Source organism: Phocoena sinus, chromosome 7 (assembly GCF_008692025.1).
Source record: "Phocoena sinus isolate mPhoSin1 chromosome 7, mPhoSin1.pri, whole genome shotgun sequence".
NCBI classification, from domain to species: Eukaryota; Metazoa; Chordata; class Mammalia; order Artiodactyla; family Phocoenidae; genus Phocoena; species Phocoena sinus.
The window spans coordinates 54,794,698-54,816,792 of record NC_045769.1 but is presented as its reverse complement, the minus strand read 5'-3'; the positions used below and the strand labels follow the sequence as shown (position 1 = coordinate 54,816,792).

Sequence of the window (22,095 nt, the reverse complement as noted above, 5' to 3'; positions counted from 1 at the left end):
AACGCAGCAAGAGAAAAACAGAGATTCATATACAAGGGAATCCCCATAAGGCTATCAGCTGATTTTTCTGCAGAAACTTTGCAGGTCAGAAGACAGTGGCATGATATACCTAAAGTGCTAAAAGGGAAAAAACTGCAACCTAGGATACTCTACCCAGCAAGATTATCACTGAGGAACGAAGAAGGGACTAAAAAAAAAAAACTTCTCAGACAAGCAAAAACTAGAAGGGTTCATACTAAATCAACTCTAAAAGAAGTGTTAAAGGGTCTTCTCCAAGTGAAGGGAAGTAAGAATCCATGCAAAAGGGAAAATCTCAGTAGGACAAGCAAATATACAGTTAGGGCTGAGGAACAACCACTTAAATAAGCTAGTACAAAGATTAAAACACAAAAAATTATAACAGCAACTATAACTTTATATAAACAGTGAAGGCATAAAATGAAGATATAAAATGTCACATCAAAAACACAAAGTGTGGGGCTTCCCTGGTGGCGCAGTGGTTGAGTCCGCTTGCCAATGCAGGGGACACGGGTTTGTGTCCCGGTCTGGGAAGATCCCACATGCCGCGGAGCAGCTGGGCCCATAAGCCATGGCCACTGAGCCTGCACGTCTGGAGCCTGTACTCCGCAATGGGAGAGGCCACAACAGTGAGAGGCCCGCATACCGCAAAAAAAACAAAACAAAACAAAAAAACCCACAAAGTGGAAGGAGTAAAATATGTAGATATTTTTGAATGTGTTTGAATTTAAACTACTACCAGTTTAAAACAAATAGGTATAGTTATAAGTCAACATAATTGAAGCCCATGGTAACCACAAATCAAAAACCTTCAACAAATACACAAAAACTGAGAAGAAAGAAACACAAGCATAATACTAAAGAAAATCATCAAACCACAAGGGAAGAAACAAAAAGAAGAAATCAACAGAGAAGAAACTACAAAAACAACCAGAAAACAATTAAAATGGCGATAAGTACATACCTATCAATAATTACTTTAAATGTCAATAAACTAAATGCTCCAATCAAAAGACACACTGTGGCTGACTGGATAAAAAACAAGAGTCATGTACATTCTGCCCATAAGAGACCCACTTCAGTGCTAAAGGTACACACAGACTGAAAGTGAGAGATAGAAAAAGATATTTCATGCAAATGGAAATGATGAGAAAGCAGGGACAAAACAGACTTTTTTTTTAAAAAAGTCTATAACAAAAGACAAAGAAGGACATTATATAATGATAAAGGTATCAATACAAGAAGAGGATTTTACACTGGTTAACATATATAAACCCAAAACAGGAGCACTTAAATATATAAAGCAAATAGTACAGATATAAAAGGAGAAACTGACAATAATATTGGGTTGGCCAAAAAGTTCATTTCGGTTTTCCCATAAGATGTTATGGAAAAACCAATAAAATAGTAGTAAGGGACTTGAGCATCCTACTTACATCAATAGACATCTTCCAGACAGAAAATCAGTAAGGAAACAGTGGTCTTAAAGGAAACAATACACCAGCTGAACTTAACAGATGTCTACAAAACATTTCATCCAAAAATAGCAGAATACACATTCTTTTCAAATTCACATGGAACGTTCTCCAGGAATGATCACAAGCTAGTCCACAAAACAAGTCTCAACAAATTTAAGAGAACAGAAATTATATCAAGTATTTTTTCCAACCACAACAGAATTAAACTAGACATCAATTACAGAAAGAAAAATGGGAAAGCCACAAATATATGGAGACTAAACAACATGCTACAAAAAACACCTATGGGTCAATGAAGAAATCAGAGAGGAAATGAGAAAATACCTGAAGACAAATGAAAATGGAAATACAACTTTCCAAAATCTATGGGGTTCACCAAAAACAATTCTAAGTGGGAAGTTTGCAGCGATACAGGCCTTCCTCAAGAAGCAAGAAAAATTCCAAATAAACAACCTACCATCTGAAGGAATTAGAAAAAGAAATACAAACAAAGCCTGAAGTCAGCAAAAGAAAGGAAATAATAATGATCAGAGAAGAAATAAATGAAATAGATACCAAAAGAGAGAAGAGATCAATGAAACCAAGAGCTGGTTCTCTAAAAAAATAAACAAAACTGATAAACCTTTAGATAGGCTCAGGAAGAAGAGAGAAACCAAATAAACAAAAGAAAAAAGAAAAAAAGGAGGAATAACAACTGATACCAGAGATATAAAAAAAAAAAAATCGCAAGAGAATACTACCAACAGTTATATGCCAACCAACTGGACAATCTAGAAGAAATAGACAAATTTCTAGATATGTACAACCTGCCAAGACTGAATCAAAAAGAAATAGACAGGGCTCCCCTGGTGGTGCAGTGGTTGAGAGTCCACCCGCCGATACAGGGGACATGGGTTCATGCCCCAGTCCAGGAAGATCCCACATGCCACGGAGCGGCTGGGCCTGTGAGCCATGGCCGCTGAGCCTGCGTGTCCGGAGACTGTGCTCCGCAACGGGAGAGGCCACAACAGTGAGAGGCCCACGTACCGCAAAAAAAAAAAAAAAAGAAGAAAGAGACAATCTTAACAGACTGAACACTAGTAGCAAAACAGAATTTGTAATTTAAAAAACTCCTAGCAAACAAAAGCCCTGGACTGACTGGATGGCTTCACAGGGAAATTCTACAAAACATATAAAGAAGAACTAATACCAATTCTTCACAAACTATTCCAAAAAACCAAAGATGAAGGAACAATCCTAAATGGATTCTACGAAGCCAGCATTACCCTGATACCAAAACCAGACAAAGACACTACAAAAAAAGAAGAAAATTACAGGCCAATATCTTTGATAAATATAGATGCAAAAATCCTCAACAAAATACTAGCAAACTGAACCCAACAATATATAAAAAGGGTCATATACCATGATCAAGAGGGATTTATTCCAAGGATGCAAGAATGGTTCAATATTCAGAAATCAATGTCATACACCTCATTGAGAATCACATGATCATCTCAATAGACACAGAAAAAGCATTTGACAAAATTCAACATGCATTCATGATTAAAACTCTCATCGAAGTAGGCATAGAGGGAACATATCTCAACATAATAAAAGTCAGTTATGATAAACCCACAGCTAACATCATACACAATGGTAAAAAGCTGAAAGCTTTTCCTCTAAATTCAAGAACAAGACAAGGATGCCCACTCTCACCACTTTTATTCAACACAATTTTGGAAGTCCTAGCAATAAGTGGTGCTGGGAAAACTAAACAGCTACATCTAAAAGAATGAGATTAGATCATTTCCTCACACCATATACAAAAATGAACTCAAAATGGATTAAAGACCTGAATGCAAAACCTGAAACCATAAAATCCTTAGACGTGAACAAAGAACATTCTCTGACACAGATTGTAGCAATATTTTTTTGGATCTGTCTCCTAAGGGAAAAAAAAGAATTAGTAAATAAAAGCAAAAATAAACAGATGGGACCTAATCAAACTTAAAAGCTTTTTCACAGAAAAGGAAACCATCAACAAAACAAAAAGACAACCTACTGAATGGTAGAAAGTATTTGAAAATGATATGACCAATAAGGAGTTAATATCCAAATAATATGACCAATAAGGGTTAATAAACAACTGATACAACTCAATATCAAAAAACCCAAACAACCTGATAAAGAAATGGGCAGACGACTTAAATAGACATTTTTCCAAAGTCATACAGACGGCCAACAGGCACATGAAAAGATGCTCAATCTTGCTAATCAACAGAGAAATGCAAATCAAAACTACAATGAGATATCACCTCATATCTGTCAGGATGGCTATCACCAAAAAGACCACAAATAACAAATGTTGGTGAGAATGTGGAGAAAAGGGACCACATTACATTGTTGGTGAGAATGTAAATTGGTGCAGCCACTGTGGAAAACAGTATGGAGTTTCCTCAAAAAAACTAAAAGTAGAACTACCATATGATCTAGAAATTCCACTCCTGGGTACATATCCAGAAAAAACAAAAACACTAATTCAAAGATACATGCACCCCAATGTTCACAGTAGCACTATTTACAATAGCCAAGATACAGAAGCAACCCAAGTGTCCATTAACAGATGAATGGATAAAGATGTGGTGTATGTGTGTGTGTGTGGGGGGGATATATGTGTATATACATGTGTGCGTGTGTGTAAATACACACACGCACACATGTATACATATATAAAATGGCATATTACTCAGCCATAAAAAAGACAAATTCAGCCATTTGCAGCAACATGGATGGACCTAGAGATTATTATGCTTAGTGAAATAAGTCAGACAAAAAAAGACAAATACTATAGGTTATCAATTATTTGTGGAAGTTAAAATATAAAATGAATAATTATATGTAGCAAAACAGAAACAAACTCATAGATACAAAGAACAAACTAGTGGTTACCAGTGGGATGGGGGGAGGGGCAAGATAGGGGTATGGAATTAAGAGATACAAATTACTATGTATAAAATAGATAAGCAACAAGAGTATATTATACTGCACAGGGCATTATAGCCATTGTTTTGTAATAACTTTTAATGGTGTATAATCTCTAAAAATACTAAATCATTATGCTGTACACCCAAAACTAATGTAATAGTGCAAATTAACTATACTTCAACTAATTGATATCAAAGAACAGATCATTTCAATCTTTTAAAAAAAATTTTGTTATTCATTTATTTATTTATGGCTGCATCAGGTCTTAGCTGTGGCAGGCGTGCTCTTTCATTGCAGCACACAGGCTCTCTAGTTGTGGTGCACGGGCTTAGTTGCCCCACAGCATGTGGGATCTTAGTTCCCCTACCAGGGATCGAACCCACGTCCCCTGCACTGGAAGGCGGATTCTTAGCCACTGGACCACCAGGGAAGTCTCCCAGATCATTTCTATCTTAAACAAATGCTTCCAAAGAATAGAAATGCAGCGAATACTCCAACTCATATTATGAGACTAGAATAACATTGAAACCCAACAACAATGTGAGAAAAGAAAAAACCATAATGAATGGCAAATATCCAGGTTTAGCTGGTATCAAGTGTCAGCAAAGCTGCTGGGCAGCATGAATTCTTACACAGCATAAATGCATACATAAATTAAAACACCTTTGGAAAACAATTTGGCATTATCTTGAAAATTTGAACATTTCTATAACCTATGCCTTGATATTCTGCAAGCAGAAAAATCTTATACATATTTATCAGGAGACATATGTAAGAACGTAAACATCATTCATAATGTCAAAAGAATGGAAACAACACAAATGTCCATCAATAGGAGAATAAGTATAAATGTCCATCAATAGGAGAATAAGAATAAAATTGTTTTTATTCACAGAATGGAATAACATTCATCAGTGAAAATGAATCAACTACATCTACTGCAAGAATATGCATAAATCTTAAACATATAATGATGAGTGAGAAAAAGCAAGGTACTGAAGACTAAAATCATGATATTATTTATAAAGTTCAAAAATAGGTGAAACTATATTAAGAATAAACAATATCTTTAAATGGGAACTCTATAGAAATAGATATAAAAGAATAATAAAAGATAAACACTCCCTATTTTCTTCTAAAGATTTTGTCTTTCCCATTTATGTTTTTAATACACACACACACACACACACACACACACACACACACACGCACGAGAACATGAACAAAGGATGGGTAGACACAAATAAGTTAGGTGTTAAGGGATGGGGGGTATATGAATGAGACCAGGGAGGGGCACTCAAATTTATTTCAAGCTGTTGATATCTGGATTCTTAGGTTGGGTCGTGGGTGCCCAAGTGTTTTATTATTAAGCTTCATGTTATATGTATTTTTTAAGAATATGTTCTAAATACTATATTAAAATACTAAAAACAGAAAGAATGAACAGAAGTAGGGAATCACTGACAGAAGGGGCACCACGAGATCTCAACTCAGACTGAAGAAAGGGTAACTCTTCTGAGGCAGCAAATAAGGAGGTTAGAGAAAAAATGGACAATCTTGTGGTGGTGATGACAGAAAGCAGAAGGAATTTATGTGCCTCTTTTTTTCCATTAGAAAAATAAAAAAGATATTGAACATCAAATTACATTTCTGGTTAGTTTAATAACAACAAACTATATTATGCCTATCTATTTTAAAAGGCAATTTAATGCTATCTCTACTATGAAGAGTTTAGCATATCAATTTCACTGTTCTCCTGTTTTGGTACTAATGGGAGCTAATTTAAGATAAACAATAAAAAGAACACAGAAAATGGTTTTCTCTTAGTGAAAAAGTTGTTAAAGAGGGCCTCTATTTCATCCTCTTGTTCTAATGCAACTTCTTTAGACTAGTTCTTAGAGACAGGCATGATGTTAAACATGAAATAATAAGTGGAGTTAGGCCACAGAAACCATTTAATCTGCCACCAACTCCTTTTGGGATCAAGACAGAAACTTCCACACTAAGAAAATTAAACACAATCAGATCCCAGGGAGGGGCTTTTCCTTTCTTCAAAACTGTCAATCTATTAAACAGAAATATACCAATAATGAAACAAAGAAATATGTATTTATTCCATGAGGAAATAAACTACTTGCTAAATTGAGCATCAATTCACATCTGAAAAGATAACATTTCCAGAGCACTCTCTCCTGAAAAGAGGACTGAATAGAAAACTTAAGTAACACAATGAATGGTCTTTTTGCTCTTCTGCTCTTCTATTTCTGCTCTCCTTATTTGGCACAATATTCAATTTAAGCAGTGAAAAGATATCTCTTGAGAAATTGCTATCATGTCCCTTATAATTTGACATTTTAATGTCAAGTGTTCAACATTCATTATTTACTGGACATTAAATTTATTTATTAGAAGTATTATTTATTAGAAGTTATGTGTTCTAGTGCTGGGAATATAAGGATAAATAAGTCATGCTTCTACAAAGTAAATGAGCTTTTTATTTCTGCAATATTCCAGAGAGAGTTGTGCACGCTTTTATAAAAAAGAAATAGATTAAAGTTTTCTGGTTTGCTTCTAGAGCCTTTACTGAAAATACTCTAACTAAATCTAAATGTTGTCCCTTTGGTCGTAGTAGCATAGAGGGCCAAAGGCTTTACCAGAATACCCCAAATGATTTCCAAATCCCTTTCCTAGGTTAAACACCATTATATGATAATTGGAAGGATACTGAGTCAGGAGCCAATCATTCCATGTTTGTGCCCTAGCTCTGCCACAAATTCACTGACTTGTAGAAGTCAACCTAAAGGAATTCACTCCAGGCTTATCTCCCCATGTGCCAAAGAAGGCAGCTGCATTAAATTATCTGTGAAGTCTCTTTAAGCTCTAAGAGGTCATAATTCTAATGAGTTGTCATCCTATACATTTAATTTGGGCCATTTTCTCTAATATATGACCTGTCTTGCCCAATGAAAAGAGCACTTGTCACTTTCTACCCACTCTGGTTAATCTCACTATTATACTTAAATACATTAAAATCATTTTGCAGTTGTAGTTCCTAAATAAAATAAAATCATTAGCAACAGATTTCAAGTTTAATAAGCCAAAGGGAAAATTCGCAGTTATTGTTATATATGGCAAAAGTTTATTTACATCTGAATATTCCTCTTGAAAGCTTTTCCTAAAAAATCAACTTAAATGTAAATAGTACAGATTCTTTCATGATGTAAAATATATTTGAGAGTATACTATCCCTTACTAAATATAATTTTTTAAATAGTTGGCTAAGATTACTCCTACTGTATTTTTACTTACGCAAAACAAACGTTAACAAGAGAACATCATAATTATAGAGACCTGCATAGAACAAATTTTCTCCATCATCACAAAAATTTTATAGAATCCATATTCTTATAAAATTCACTGGTAGCTGTTCTAAGTGAAAACAGTAGATCTGCCATGTAGATATACAGAATTATATCAACAGCAAAGGTATCTCAAAGCTAAATAATGTGAAAAAAAGCACAATAGTTTAAACAGTCAGCTGACTCAAAACTACTATCACTTCAAATTAACAATTTAGAGAACTATCTACCATGGTGAAATATGTGTTTCCACTGCAGTAATCTCATCTTTACTTGAGAGGAGAAAGTGTAGAGGAGGCTGGCAAAACAACTATAACTGCTTCTATTTTATTGTATAATACATGTTTCAAAAGAATGAGGGAAACATTTTAGGAAGAGTTTGCAGTAGTAGGAAAGAATCTTACTGTATGAAAATGCTGTATATCTAAGAATCACCTTTTTTGAAGGGAGTCAGGAGTGGCATCCTAAAGAGGAAGGAGAAGCCCTACTCCCAGCACACAGCAAAAGTACACTCTTTACAAAGGTAAAGAACTGTTCACCGGCCTTTGGAAAACGACACCACTTGCCAGAATGCAATGTATAAACTACAGACAACTGCTTCCAAGAGGATAAATCAATTTTGGACAGATAATTTAACTCTATTCTTAAGTGATAGCAAATGTCACAGAGGGATGTGATTTCACAAGAAGAATAAATTCAAAGGCACAAGCAAAAATAAGACACTGCGTTTTTCGGGGGTGGGGTGGGGGAGAGTGGGAGTTTCAGGCCTGAAGTAAAATGTTAAAGAAATGCTAAAAAAAGAAGTTGTGTAGAGAAAGATTTCTGGACAATCTACATGGAAAAAAAAAAGGAGAAAACTGACACATTTCAGAGCCAATGTGGCAAAACAGATTTGGAATCCCACACTAGGTTATTTTCTCTAAAATCATTCATTGCAGCTTCTTAAATTACAAAATACTAGTAAAATTTTCTATATTCCCTTCTGTTACAGTTCTTAAAGAAGCCACTAATACAGCAAACCTGTACAAAAGTTTAAACATAAAGCAATGCAAATCAGGGAGTTACTTTATCTTATAGGAGATGTTTTATTACCGGCAAAGAGGAAAAAAATGATAAATAAAAAATCCAGTCCCCCAAAGCAATGATCACCAAAATTAAAAACAAAACTAGAAAATAAGAGTCTAAAACATAATGTTGAGGTCACATGTATTATGTCTGACCCCTTTTCACCTATGACTCTAAATATGAAAACAAAGAAATAATGACATAACTGTTGAAAATTCTAAAGAAATATTTTCCAAAGCTATAGAAAAAGCTAGAATCTTTAGTTAAGTGACTCCTTAATGAATAAGAAATAACACTATGAATTAGGGCAAAAGTATTAAAAAGGACAAGACTCTAGGCATTAGAATGTTCATTTAAACATCATATAGTCAGTTGTTTATTATCTACTATAAAACTTCCAAATATCTACTGACATTGTCATCTACTCTAATTAAGTGGTTAATTGATAGGAAGACCATTTTTCTAGCTCAGAAGCAAATCTCCTTAAAAATCACACAATGCCTTGCTTGTGGAGAAGATGGAACCACGAACTCAACATTTCATTTTTTTCAAAAAATACTTAAAATAATACATTTTCCAAAGGTACTGCACATTTTAGAGAACAGTCCACTGCATCACTCTAAAGCAGTACTTCCCAAACAGGTATGAAAATCTTATATCGTTCTATAGCATTTTATCACTTTTTCCCAGAACATAATATAAAAGTAATATACAATGAGCTTGTTTTAAGTTTGAAAAAAGAATTCACTGAATTATTAATATTATAAAATACTGAATTAAAGTGAACTTCATAATACCATCTTAACATATACCAAAGTAAAAGAAAGACCAATTCTGGCTCTTCCCATCTACAAATGGAAGTCATAATCTTTAATTTTAAAATAGTTATGTAAGATACAGAACGAATTGTAAATCATTTTTAAATCTACTTTCATGTTGGATTTTAAGACTACATATAAATTAGGATGAAAAATGGTATTATGCCATCAAAAACAGAGGGGGAAACTATTTTTATAAACTGATCTTTGAAATTTAACTTTTACACTTAAAAAAAGAAATCCAGCTGGTTTATTTTTATAATTTTTACGTTTCTTTTTAAGCAACTATATATGAGAAAACGTCTGCAAGCCTGGCCTGGTAGACAACTCACTGACTGTGTAGAAAGTCTTTCATTCCCCATAAATGAAGATCCAAATTCGATTTAATCACATTATATACTATCTTTTTTACCATAATTTTTAGAGTACTAAAGACATTATGATACTGAAATAATTTTGATGAAATGAGTACAATTTATTCATCTGGGGATAATTGCCTTGAGGCAAATTCTCAGGATTACCATTCTTATGCTCCTTATTAAGTTGTTATATATAACAAATATCAGTGAATTTTATGGTTTCTGTTATTGACGAGTGTTTCATTTAAAATAAAACCACCATATCATTTACGATTTCTAGCTGAGTGATAAATTCTTGAATGACTGACAGATCTCCAACTAACTAGTCAACTGATAATATCAGAAAGATTTTAAACTCAATTAAATTAACTCAGAATGGTTTAAAGATTTCAACGTTAAGACCTGAAACCTTAAAACTCCTGGAAGAAAATATATGATGTAAGTTCCTTGACAGAGGTCTTGGCACTGATTTTTTTTAATCTGACATCGAAAGCAAAAGCAACAAAAGCAAAAATAAATAAGTGGGACTACATCATACTAAAAAGCTTCTGCACAGCAAAGGGAACCATCAACAAAATGAAAAGGTAACCAACTGAATGGGAGACAGTATTTAGAAATCATATATCTGATAAGGGACTAATATCTAAAATGTATAAAGAACTCATACAACTTAATAGCAAAAAAACAAACATCCGATTAAAAAATGGGTAGAAAATCTGAACAGATATTTTCCAAAGAAGACATAAAGATGGCCAACAGGTTCAACATCATTAATCATCAGGGAAATGCAAATCAAAACTACAATGAGATATAATCTCACACTTGCCAGAATGGCTATTATCAAATAGACAAGAAATAACATGCGTTGGCAAGAATGTGGAGAAAACAGAACCCTTGTACATTGCTGGTGGGAATGTAAACTGGTGCAGTCACTATGGAAAACAGCACAGAGCTTCCTCCAAAACCTCTGTACCTCCTGGATAAATCAGAAGAAGAAAGAAAAATAGCATCTCTTATATGTGGGATCTTAAAAATTAGCAAACAAAAACAAAAACAAGCTCATAAATACAGAGAACAGCTTGGTGGTTGCCAGAGGTGGGGTGGGGGGGGGGGTGGAAGAAATGGGTGAAGGGGGTCAAAAGGTATAAAGAAAAAAAAAATAATGTATTTTAAGTGAAAAAACTTGCTTATATCTTTAAAAAGGGGAACATTTTTTAAAATGAAGTCTTCCTTTAAGCATTTAACAATTTCGAAAATAATATGAGAAAACACTAAAAAAAACACTAGTCCTGGCTAGGAATACAAAGCTTAAAGAGAGATTGATATGAAAATCATAATATCAAACTTCAGAAAGTAGTTTCTATTATTCTACAGTGATATGAATGTTCAGTATGTCACTAATGTCCAAATTCAAATTTTACAAAATATAATCCTATAAAAAATATAATTCACATATCCAAAAAACTATCTAAATCTTAGGGAATGGTCAAAAGATAATACTGGGTGTTAGTTCATGCAGTGTGGAGCTCGTGCCTTCGACTGACTTTCTACAGACTAATCAATAGGTACTAACATCTGTAGGGACAAGGGTTAACTTTTAGATTTTGTCCAGAAGAAATGCAAATAATGTATGATCTGTGCAGTAGTTAAAATTTCTGTCCAGTAGGGTAACAGAGAACCTCAAAGTTTAGAATTTATGGATCTGCAGGACATTAACTAGTTTTGTATCTAATTTGGCAATCTTATCTGCCTATAAAAATCCTAAATTCTTCAAATGCTCTTTGAACCACACCTCACAAATTACTGATAACTTCATTAGTTAATGATTTGCATAATATGTTTAATTTACACTTATTTTATATTTACATGAGAGTCATGATTTTACCCTTATGAAAATCACACTTTAACATATGCTTTATCTTATCTGTTCAGGGATGTGGTGGGGATTATATTCTAATTTTTATCTAGTAAGCAATTGTTAATTATCTTCAAATATCCACCTCCATGAATATCCTAATATGTATGGATACAATTAAATTCTTGAAGAAAACGTTTATTGGTTATATTCAAAGCAGCTATCATTTTAATAATCAGAAATCTAAATTTCAGATCTATTTCCAGGGAAATCTGAAACCGAGTAACAAGCACAAACGGAACCAGAGTAAAATGGAGGAACTACAAAAAGGAGGGAAAAAGACCACTACCTACATGAATTTTTGCCAAGTCTTCTCAAAGGAAATTTAAAAAGCATAATATTTTTAAAATAGTAAAGTCCTACATAAATATTACTTTTTCCTTTATTTTATATATGTTAGGTTAAGACAAGACAAATTGAACTAAGCCACAGTAGTTATTAACTAGCACACAGCATTGTTCAGCAAATTTGAGGAGAAAGATATTTATCATATGGTCTTTAATCAAAACATCTATGAAGGTTTTCTGGAATTCAATTTACAAAAAGACTTAAAACTTATTTCTCCTTTACTCCCACTCTTCCATATGTAACTAAAACACTTATTCTCTCCTAATAAAACATTCCCAGAGAACCTAACACTGAACCTTTCACTCTGTAGGCACTCAGATGTTTTTTAATTTTATTTATGCTAACAATGTGTGTGCAAGATGTAAAGTGAAAACGTGTCTTTGTATATATCTTTGTGTGCTTAGTACAGATTCATGTGTATGTGTTATACATATACTATTTCAAAGGGTATGTCTGCTTATATCTGTTTGTGGAAGGATATTTTTCTCACTAAAGGAAATAACTTTCTGCAAAAGGTACAAAGAAGTCAGAAGAGATGGAGCCAGAGGTTTTCTTGACAGAGAAACATGAAGGAAGTCTTTGGTCCTAGATCCTAACATTAGTATGGCCTCAAAAAGAGAACAGGATCAGATGTAGTAATAAGATGAGGTAAGAGAAGAAAACAACTTAGAATGGTGGCTTGTTATCATTACCAGTAAAAAAAACACTTTGACTATCATGAATGACAATAAAGAATGAGAAGGTGAGATCATTTTGATTATTATTTTCTCAATTTGAGGATAAGGTTAACGCCAGTACTATTTCAATTTTACCTTGTCATTAGACAGACTATAGATACTATCATCTAACCAGCAAAAGGTATCAAAGCCACCAGGTATAATGTTGCTGAAGGTCAGAAAGTACTGGAATATCTGAGTTGCTAAAAAGGAAAATGAACAGGTAGGTATCAATTTCAGAGACAAGAAGGATATATAAAGAAACATTTAGGTGACCAATGAGAAAGGAATATTCAGTTGCTGATGAAAAACATTAGGGAAGTAAACAAGAGGAAGCCCATCTAGAAGAAAGAACTTAGGATGATAGGCAAGAAAATGTGAAATCATGGGAACAGGTTGTCATTAAAATGACAACTGGGTGTTTATCTGATGAATATTGTGGACAGCTAGTAATAAGTCTTTGTTATGAATAATTCAATAAGGTAAAACAAAAACTTTTGCTTAAAGGAACACCAGTACTCATAACAAAGTTATCCTTTTAAAAATATTTAGAATATATACAAAAACATAGGCTTGGGCTTCCCTGGTGGCGCAGTGGTTGAGAGTCCGCCTGCCGACGCAGGGGACGCGGGTTCATGCCCCGGTCCGGGAAGATCCCACATGCCGTGGAGCGGCTGGGCCTGTGAGCCATGGCTGCTGAGCCTGCGCGTCCAGAGCCTGTGCTCCGCAACGGGAGAGGCCACAACAGTGAAAGGCCCGCATACAGCAAAAAAAAAAAAAACAAAAAAAAAACATAGGCTTAATTACAACAGCCCAAATGATCCAAAATAATATCAAGGAAAATAATTATTAATCAAACAAACATCTATATTGAATTTAATTCTATATAACTCTAAGTATCATTTAATGGCTGGTGTTGAATTGCCCCTTAAAGCTGATTATGTTTGGCGGTATATTAGCCAGCATTTGAAATTACTCTCATCTCATTAGGACATTAGGCTTTCAAATAAGTGTCTAGTGCTTATTTACTTGGGAAAAATATTCTAACTGAATCTCTTTGGTGTCTAAAAGAAAATATATTGACAGAAGAAGCTTTAACACCTGAGTCTTAAAACATCAATCTATGATATCAGTTCAAGGCAGACAGGAATTCTCTGTCTTCCATTTTTTCCTCCAAGATGCAAGGTATTTAGCCACTACAAATTCATATAGCATGAGACCCAACTAGGCATACATTTCTGATCAGATGCACACACCTAAGCAGGATGTGACAGGTTCCTCACAAAAAGGATCTGTGCTTCTATTTGGAGTTCACAGTTAGTTTCTGAACCACTGGGCTCCGTCCGCTTTGCATTCCTTCAGAGCAACATTTCTTGCATGCCCCTGGCATGAAAGGTAGACTTCCCTGCCTGTATGAAATACTCATTCACCATGGCAACATCCAGGCCTCCTACATTCAGCTTTTGCTTTCTTCTCTCACTACACTTTTGATTCTTCTCCTTGGTATGCAGATTCCTATCCAGCAATCAGGGTAACACCTTTCCTAACATAATCCAGCAGCCAGGGCTGCCTTCCCTTACACTGCTGGCACACAGCTTCTAATAAGTCTACATCACACTCAAGTCAACCAATGACAAAAGTCTGCAAGATAAAACTGAACAACATGCGCTTCCCTGGTGGCGCGGTGGTTGGGAGTCTGCCTGCCGATGCTGGGGAGGCGGGTTCGTGCCCCGGTCCGGGAGGATCCCACGTGCTGCGGAGTGGCTGGGCCCGTGAGCCGTGGCCGCTGGGCCTGTGCGTCCGGAGCCTGTGCTCCACAGCGGGAGAGGCCCACGTACCGCCAAAAAAAAAAAAAAAAAAAAAACTGAACAACAAAACAACTGTCTTCTGCTTAGGATATGTAGAAAGATGGAAAGAGCATTGTTCCAATCCTTACAACAACAAAATAATGCATATTAATCTGAAAATGACAACTTTTCTTGAACCCATCAGAGAGTTGTAAGTCCACAGGAAAACTAGTTAACCTGAAATCTAAGGAGAGATGAAATCCAAGGACACATGGAGCTGGAGCACTTGCTTACCTGGGGAAAATACCAGGTATGATACAAGCCAGGTAAGAATTCAGCTAAAGTTTTTAATGAATTATTTAAGGCCACATGTAGTTTAGTATGAAAGCATAGAACCTGTGGGAAGCAAAGATACAAGAAGAATTCAAACTCACTTGTAGACTCTTCTCCACAGACCTCCCAGGGACTCATAAGAAAGACTGGGGGTAGGGAGGGTAAGAAACTTCAAAAGAGGTCTGGAAGAAGGACACAGCAACCACCACTGTAAAGGCATGAAGCTGAAGGACAGCCCAGATTCTTCAACTCTTTCTCCTCTAGAGAACAAAAACCTTCAGGTCCCGAGGGAAGGCAGCAAGCCTGGATGACCTTAGACCACAAATAAAACCCCACTGCTGATATAGGAAGGGGAAAGACAGGCCCTCTATCCCAATGGAGGCAGGAATATATTATGAGCCCAGACTACCAATAGGCCTCCTAAAGCTGGGGAAGAGGGCCCTACGCCCTAAACCCTGGGTCTCAGAGCCTGCCGAAGACTGAGGCTGAATCAGAACAACAGAAAATGCCCTACCGACAAACACTGAGTAACAAGTAACAGCACTCTATTCCTGAGGAGGGTCAACAGTGCAAAGAGAGACCTTTTCTGAGGCACAGGTGCAAAGGAAAGACCTACAGCTGAGGGTGAGCCAAACACTAACTCTAGAGGAATCTAAAGCCTGTGATACACTGAGGAAAAGAAGAGCAACAACAAAAGCCAAAGCCAATTCAACTCCTGGCTAGACTAAATCAACCCCTCCCCTGTCCCACTAAAATCCTAGCACAAACCAAGATGGGTCCATGTGCAGGCAAAAATACGATTTATCTCAGTCTTTACTGTCATAAACAAGATGTCCAACACCCAACATACAAAAAGCAAGAAAGAACACAACGCACTGTCAGGAAAAAAATCCAAACAACATAACTAGAGTAAGACAGACCCAGATACTGGAACTATTAGGTATGGAATTTAAGATAACTATGATATATGCTAACAGTTCTCATGGAAGAACTGCAAGACAACATGCAAAACAGATGGGGATTACAGCAAAGAGACAGAAACCATAAGAAAGAATCCAGTAGAAATGCTACAAACCAAAAACCTGGTAAAAGAGATAAAGTGCATTTACAACTGGCTCATTAATAAACTCAACACAGCCAAGGAAACAGTGAACTTGAAAATGGATCAAGAGAAAATACCCAAACTGAAACACAAAAAGAAAAAAAAATAGAGCACCAACCTAGAATGGTGAGAAATTTTCAAATGGTCTAACATACATGCAATTGGAGGTCAGAATGAGTAGAAAAACAAAATGGAGCAGAGGAAATATTTGAAATGAAAATGTCTAAGAATTTTCCAAAAATGATAGCAGAAGTCAAACCAGAGATCCAAGAAGTGCAGCAAACAACAAACAGAATTAACACCAAATAAAACATGCCTAGACATTACAAAATGTCTAGATTTGAAAATTTTTTTTCAGTTTTTGCGGAAAACCAAAAACAAAGCAAAAATCTTGAAGGTGGCCAAGGAAGATAAAAGATATATAACATATAGGGGACCAAAGATACAAATAATAGTAGAGTTCTCCTCAGAAACCAAGGAAATGAGAAGGCAATGGTGTGATATAGTTAATGTGCTAAAAGAAAAAAAATCAAACAAACAATGAAAGAAAATTCTATAACGACAGAACATAACTTTCAAAACTGAAATAGACTTTTTTCAGGCAAACAAAATCTGAGAAAACTCAATGCCAATAGACCTGCAATGTAAGATATTTTTAAAGGAAGTTCTTTAGGCAGAAGGAACATACCAACCAAAAAGCTGAAAAGAAATGAAGAACACTGGGTGTTGTGAGCAACCATACTTCCAGGAGATGCTTCCCAAAGGAAGAGCCCTGGGGAAAACTAAGTATCGGAAACGCTATATGTTAAATGTATCTTATGATCATTCACAACACATAATTAGCAAAGTAAAAGTTTGTAGTAAAGAAATGTCATAAATGAAGGTAAAAATGAAATTCATTTTTTATTATTTTAATTGCTATAAAAGACAAGAGACTATAGCAAAAACAGTAGCAATATATTGTGTGCTTACACTATAGTAAAAATAAAATGTATGGAAACAATGGAAGGAAAGTATTAGAGATATACTGTATTAAGGAATTACCAGTGTTAAGTGGTATATTACTTGAAGATAAGACTCCGTTAATAAAAGATGTATATTGTAAACCTAGGGCAACCACTGGAAAAAAATACTTAAGAGATATAAATTACCAGTCAATAATGGAAATAAAATGTAATCATAAAAATACTCAATCCAAAAGAAGGCAGAAAAAGAAAAAAATACATAAAATCTAGCAAGATGGAAGATTTTAATCCAACCATATTAATAATTACATTAAATATAAATGGTCTCATAAACCAATGAAAAGACAGATTGTCAGACTGGATATGAAAACAAGACCCAACTATACTATATTTATAAAAAATCCACTTTAAATGTAAAGAAATAGGTAAATAGATGATATGTAAACAGGTAATATGGAAAAAGATACAATATGCAAACAGTAGTCAAAGGAAGCTGGAGTAGCTACATTAGTATCAGACAATGTACACCTCAGAACCAGATTATTATCATGGATAAAAAAGGGACATTTAATAATGAAATGATAAACTGGTCAACTCAGTAAGACATAATGATTTTAAATCTATGAACTCCACAGAAGAACTTAAAAATACATGAAGAAAAAACTGATAGAAATGAGAAATAAATCCACCATTATAGTTGAAGAATGCAATATTCCTCTTTCAGTAATTGATAGAATAAGTGGACAGAATGTTACGAAGACTATAGAAGACCTGAACAACGCTATGAACAATCTTGACAATTACAGATCACTCCACCCACAACAGCAGAATACACATGCACAGTACATGGAGAACACATGTGCATAAGGAAATCACCAAGACAGAGCATATACTGGGTCAAAAACCAAACCTTAACAAACTTAAAATAACCCAAGTCATAAAATACATATTGTCAGACTATAATTTATACAAATATTAACTCAAATGGATAGATCTAAATATAAAACCTAAAATTATACAACATCTAAAACAATACATGAGAGAAAATCTTTGTGATCTTGGATTAGGCAAAGATTTCTCAGCTATGATACCAAAAGCCTGATTCATAAAAGAAAAATTTAAAAATCAGACTTCATCAAAGTTAAAAACTTCTTTAAAAATGCTGAAAGAATGAAAAAGCAAACAGATGGAGATGCAATTTTTGCAAACGACATATCTGATAAAGGATTTCTATCCAAAATATATAAATAACTCTCAAAATTCAATAGTAAGGAAACAAAAAGCCTTAATTCTTTTTTAAAAATTGGGTAGAATTGAACAGACACCACCAAAGAAGGTACATGGATGGCAAACAAGCACTTGAAAATATACTCACGTCATTAATCATTAGAGAAACGCACGTCAAAACCACACTGAGATACCTCTACACACCTACTAGAGTAAGTATAATTTAAAAACAAAGAAAACCTGACAATGCTAAGTGCTGACAAAGATGCAGCTGGAATTTTTACACTATGCCTGTGGGAATGCAAAATGATACGGCCACCTTGAAACTGTCAATTAGGAAGTTTCTTATAAAATTAAACATACACTTACCATATGACCCAAGAATCCCACTCCTAGGTATTTTATCTCTTAAAATAAAAACTTCACACAAAAGCCTATACACAGATGTTTACAGTGACTTTATCTATAATCACCAAAAATTGAAAACAACCCCAAATGTCCCTCAGCTGGGGAATGGATAAACAGACTATGGTACATCTACACAGTGGATTACTACTCAACAATAAGAAAGGAAGTACCAGTACATCCAACAACATGGATGAATCCCAAATACAAATGCATATGTGAAAGAAGCAGATTAAAAATGTTATATACTTTATCATTCTAGTTACATGGCATTCTGGAAAAGGCAAAAACCACAGGGACATAAAACAGATCAGTGGTTGTCAGGGACTAAAGATGGAAGAAGGAGTTGACTACAGAAGAACATGAGAGAATTTCTGGAGTAATGAAATATTCCTTAGTTTCTTGATTATGGTGATGGTTACAGACCGGTTTGTGTTTGTCAGAACTCTCAGAACTGTACACTAAAATGGATGAATTTTACTGCAGTTAACTTCTTTTTTAAGTGCAGAAAAAAATCACACATTTTAAAGACATTTTGTGCTACCTCATTTAAAAACTTTTAACTAGATTTTCTTAAATCTTTATCTAAGACACCTTGGAGTCTTTTCCTCCATACAAAAAAAAACTGACTTTACTGAAAATAAAAATGACTATTGTAGTCTGGCAAAGTCCACAATGAGTCTTCATTGTCTGACTCCTGTAAACATTCCAAGGCTAGATTCTACAGGGTTGAGTTAGGTTTTGCACCCTTCAGTGCTTCCACATTTTAACTAATGTAAAGTTTAGTATCTATCAACTCTCCTACTAGGAAGCTGGGATTAATAGGCTGTGGAAGGAAAAATATGACTGAATTGTTTAAATTTGTATTCCATCTTAGGACTTCTTTCTGATCTACAATAATAGGTACAGCCCTCCCTCAGTATCCACAAGGGATTGGTTCTAGGAAACCCCATGGATACCAAAACCCACAGGTGCTCAATTCCCTTATATAAAATGGCAAAGTACAATGAATACAGTTGGCCCTCTGTATCTGTGGATGTTAAACCCGAAAATAGGGAGGGCTGACTGTAAAAATCCACTTGTAAGTGGACCTGTGCAGTTCAAACCCATGTTGTTCAAGGGTCAACCAAGCTTTCACACAAGAAAAGTAAGAGGGAGAGAGTAATGCCAATAGGAAAGGATGGATAACTGTGTTCATGTATCAAAACCAAACCAGATACTAAGAAATAATTATGACATCATACAAAATAGGCTCTAACTTCAATTTCTAAATGTCTAGGATTTCCTAGTATTAGTTAAACGTCTTCTTGGTAATGTAATAAAAATGTTTTTATTTTCATTTATTTATTTATTTTTGGCCGTGCCGTGCAGCATGTCGGATTTTTAGGGAAGTCCCTAAAAATGTTTTTAATAAAAAGCTTCTACTTATTCCAAAGATTCACAAAGAGTGATTAAAATGAAAACAAGAAAGCATTTGTGGCCTTGACAAAGAATCATAATTCATTCAACAAGTATGTGAATGCTGACTAAATATTAATCATTACTTAGGCACTGATTGAGCATTGCATAAGCACTGCTTAGTATCCAATGCTGAACAAACAAAATAATACCAGCAAAATGCTGTTTTTAAAGATATAACACACTTCTATTTTTTTATAGAGTATATTTACCTCAAAGCCAAGTCTATCCTTTTCCTTCCAAAAACAAAAATGTGTTACTTTCTTATCCCAGAATTCATCTGGCTTCACTACACAAACAAGGGACACTTCAGCTGGAACAACATTCTATAGAATACAAAAAAAAATTACGAATTATACATGTAAAATGAATAATTTATTAAAGTTATAAATTATTAGATGTTCACGATTAGGCTGAGTAATTAGGAGACCTTTGGAAAATAATTAAAATAATAAAATAGAAGCAATACTGGAAACTTCAAAATGTACATGGCAATACAGAAATACTTGAAAGACAAGCTGATTCAGAGAAGATATCAAAAAACAATGCAATACAGACAGTACCTGTGCATTATTTTTGTATTTTACTGAATCTCTATAACAGGGATATATTTAAGCTGTAAGATAATTTTTAGTTGAGAAATTATTAAATTTGGTTTTTCTATGATATGAAAAACATTTTTTATAACACAATCATCTTAGAGAATTTCCTCCAATAACATAAATCAATATTCTCACAAAATAAGTTTCTTACCAGCCATTATGCAAAAAGGCCAAGATTCTGTGTGATTATTAACTTGAAGAAGAGGACAAAGCTAAACCTCAACAAATACAATTTCACATTTACTAGATGCAGTTATTCATATCATCTAAAGAATGGAAATTAACATTTACTGAGTTTAATATATATTCCACATATATTTTATCAGCAAGTCCCATGAAGTCTATCTTTAAAATATATCTTAATTAAACCTACCCATTTTTACCACCTACATTGCTAACATTCCCAGACTAGACAGCCTTTTGAAATATCCTCTTAGCAGGCCTCCCTGCTTCACGTTTTCTCATGCTCAGAATAAAATTCAAACCCCTTACCAAGGCCAAGAAGGCCCTCCAAGCTCAGGGTTCCATGACCTCAGACCTCATCTCACACCTCTCCCCTCTCAGCTCACTCCTCTAACACAGCCACACTGACCTTCTTGCTGTTCCTAGAATGTGACAAGTCTGCTCCCAGTTCAGGACTTTGCCCTTGATGTTTCCTCTGCCTGGAATGTTCTTTGCCCTATACCTAGGAGTACTTCCTCAGTTTATTTAGGATTCTACTCAAATATTCCCTCTTCAGAGAGACCTTCTCTGACCACCCTATCTAAAGTAGCAGCATCTGACTCAGTCTCTTTTCACCAATTTATTTTTCTACATAGCATTTATCCTTATATGATGTTACATTACTTAGTAATTTGCCTAACTGCTTATTGTCTGACTCCTCAAACAGAATATAGGCTTCCCAATGGCGGGTACCTTATCTATAATGTTACTCCTATATCTCCAGAGCCTATGACAGTGCCTGACATATAGAAGATACTCCATAAATCTTTGTTGAATAAATGAATTCACATTAACAAGTGGATCTCATCCTTGCAATTTTACAGAAAAGTAAACTGAGCTTGAGAGAACTAAAGTAACTTGTCCAAGGGAACAGAGTTGTGAGGGATGGCACTGGATTAGAAGCCAGGTCGGTCGGACGCTAACGTTCTACCATACCATTCCAAATGTTCT

At 34.8% G+C, this 22,095-nt stretch overlaps 1 protein-coding gene across 7 annotated transcripts in view; it reads right to left on the bottom strand.

Annotated features, from left to right (window-relative positions):
* SESTD1 (SEC14 and spectrin domain containing 1) overlaps nucleotides 1-22,095 on the bottom strand; it is a 142,537-nt gene that overhangs the window by 57,142 nt on the left and 63,300 nt on the right. For 5 of the 7 annotated variants that reach the window (XM_032637610.1, XM_032637611.1, XM_032637613.1 and 2 more), the window contains one exon: nucleotides 20,533-20,646. The exons of the other annotated variants lie outside the window; for them this stretch is intronic. In XM_032637610.1, coding sequence (XP_032493501.1) covers nucleotides 20,533-20,646 — 114 coding nt within the window. The remainder of the gene's footprint in view (nucleotides 1-20,532; nucleotides 20,647-22,095) is intronic. 7 annotated transcript variants of the gene reach the window in all.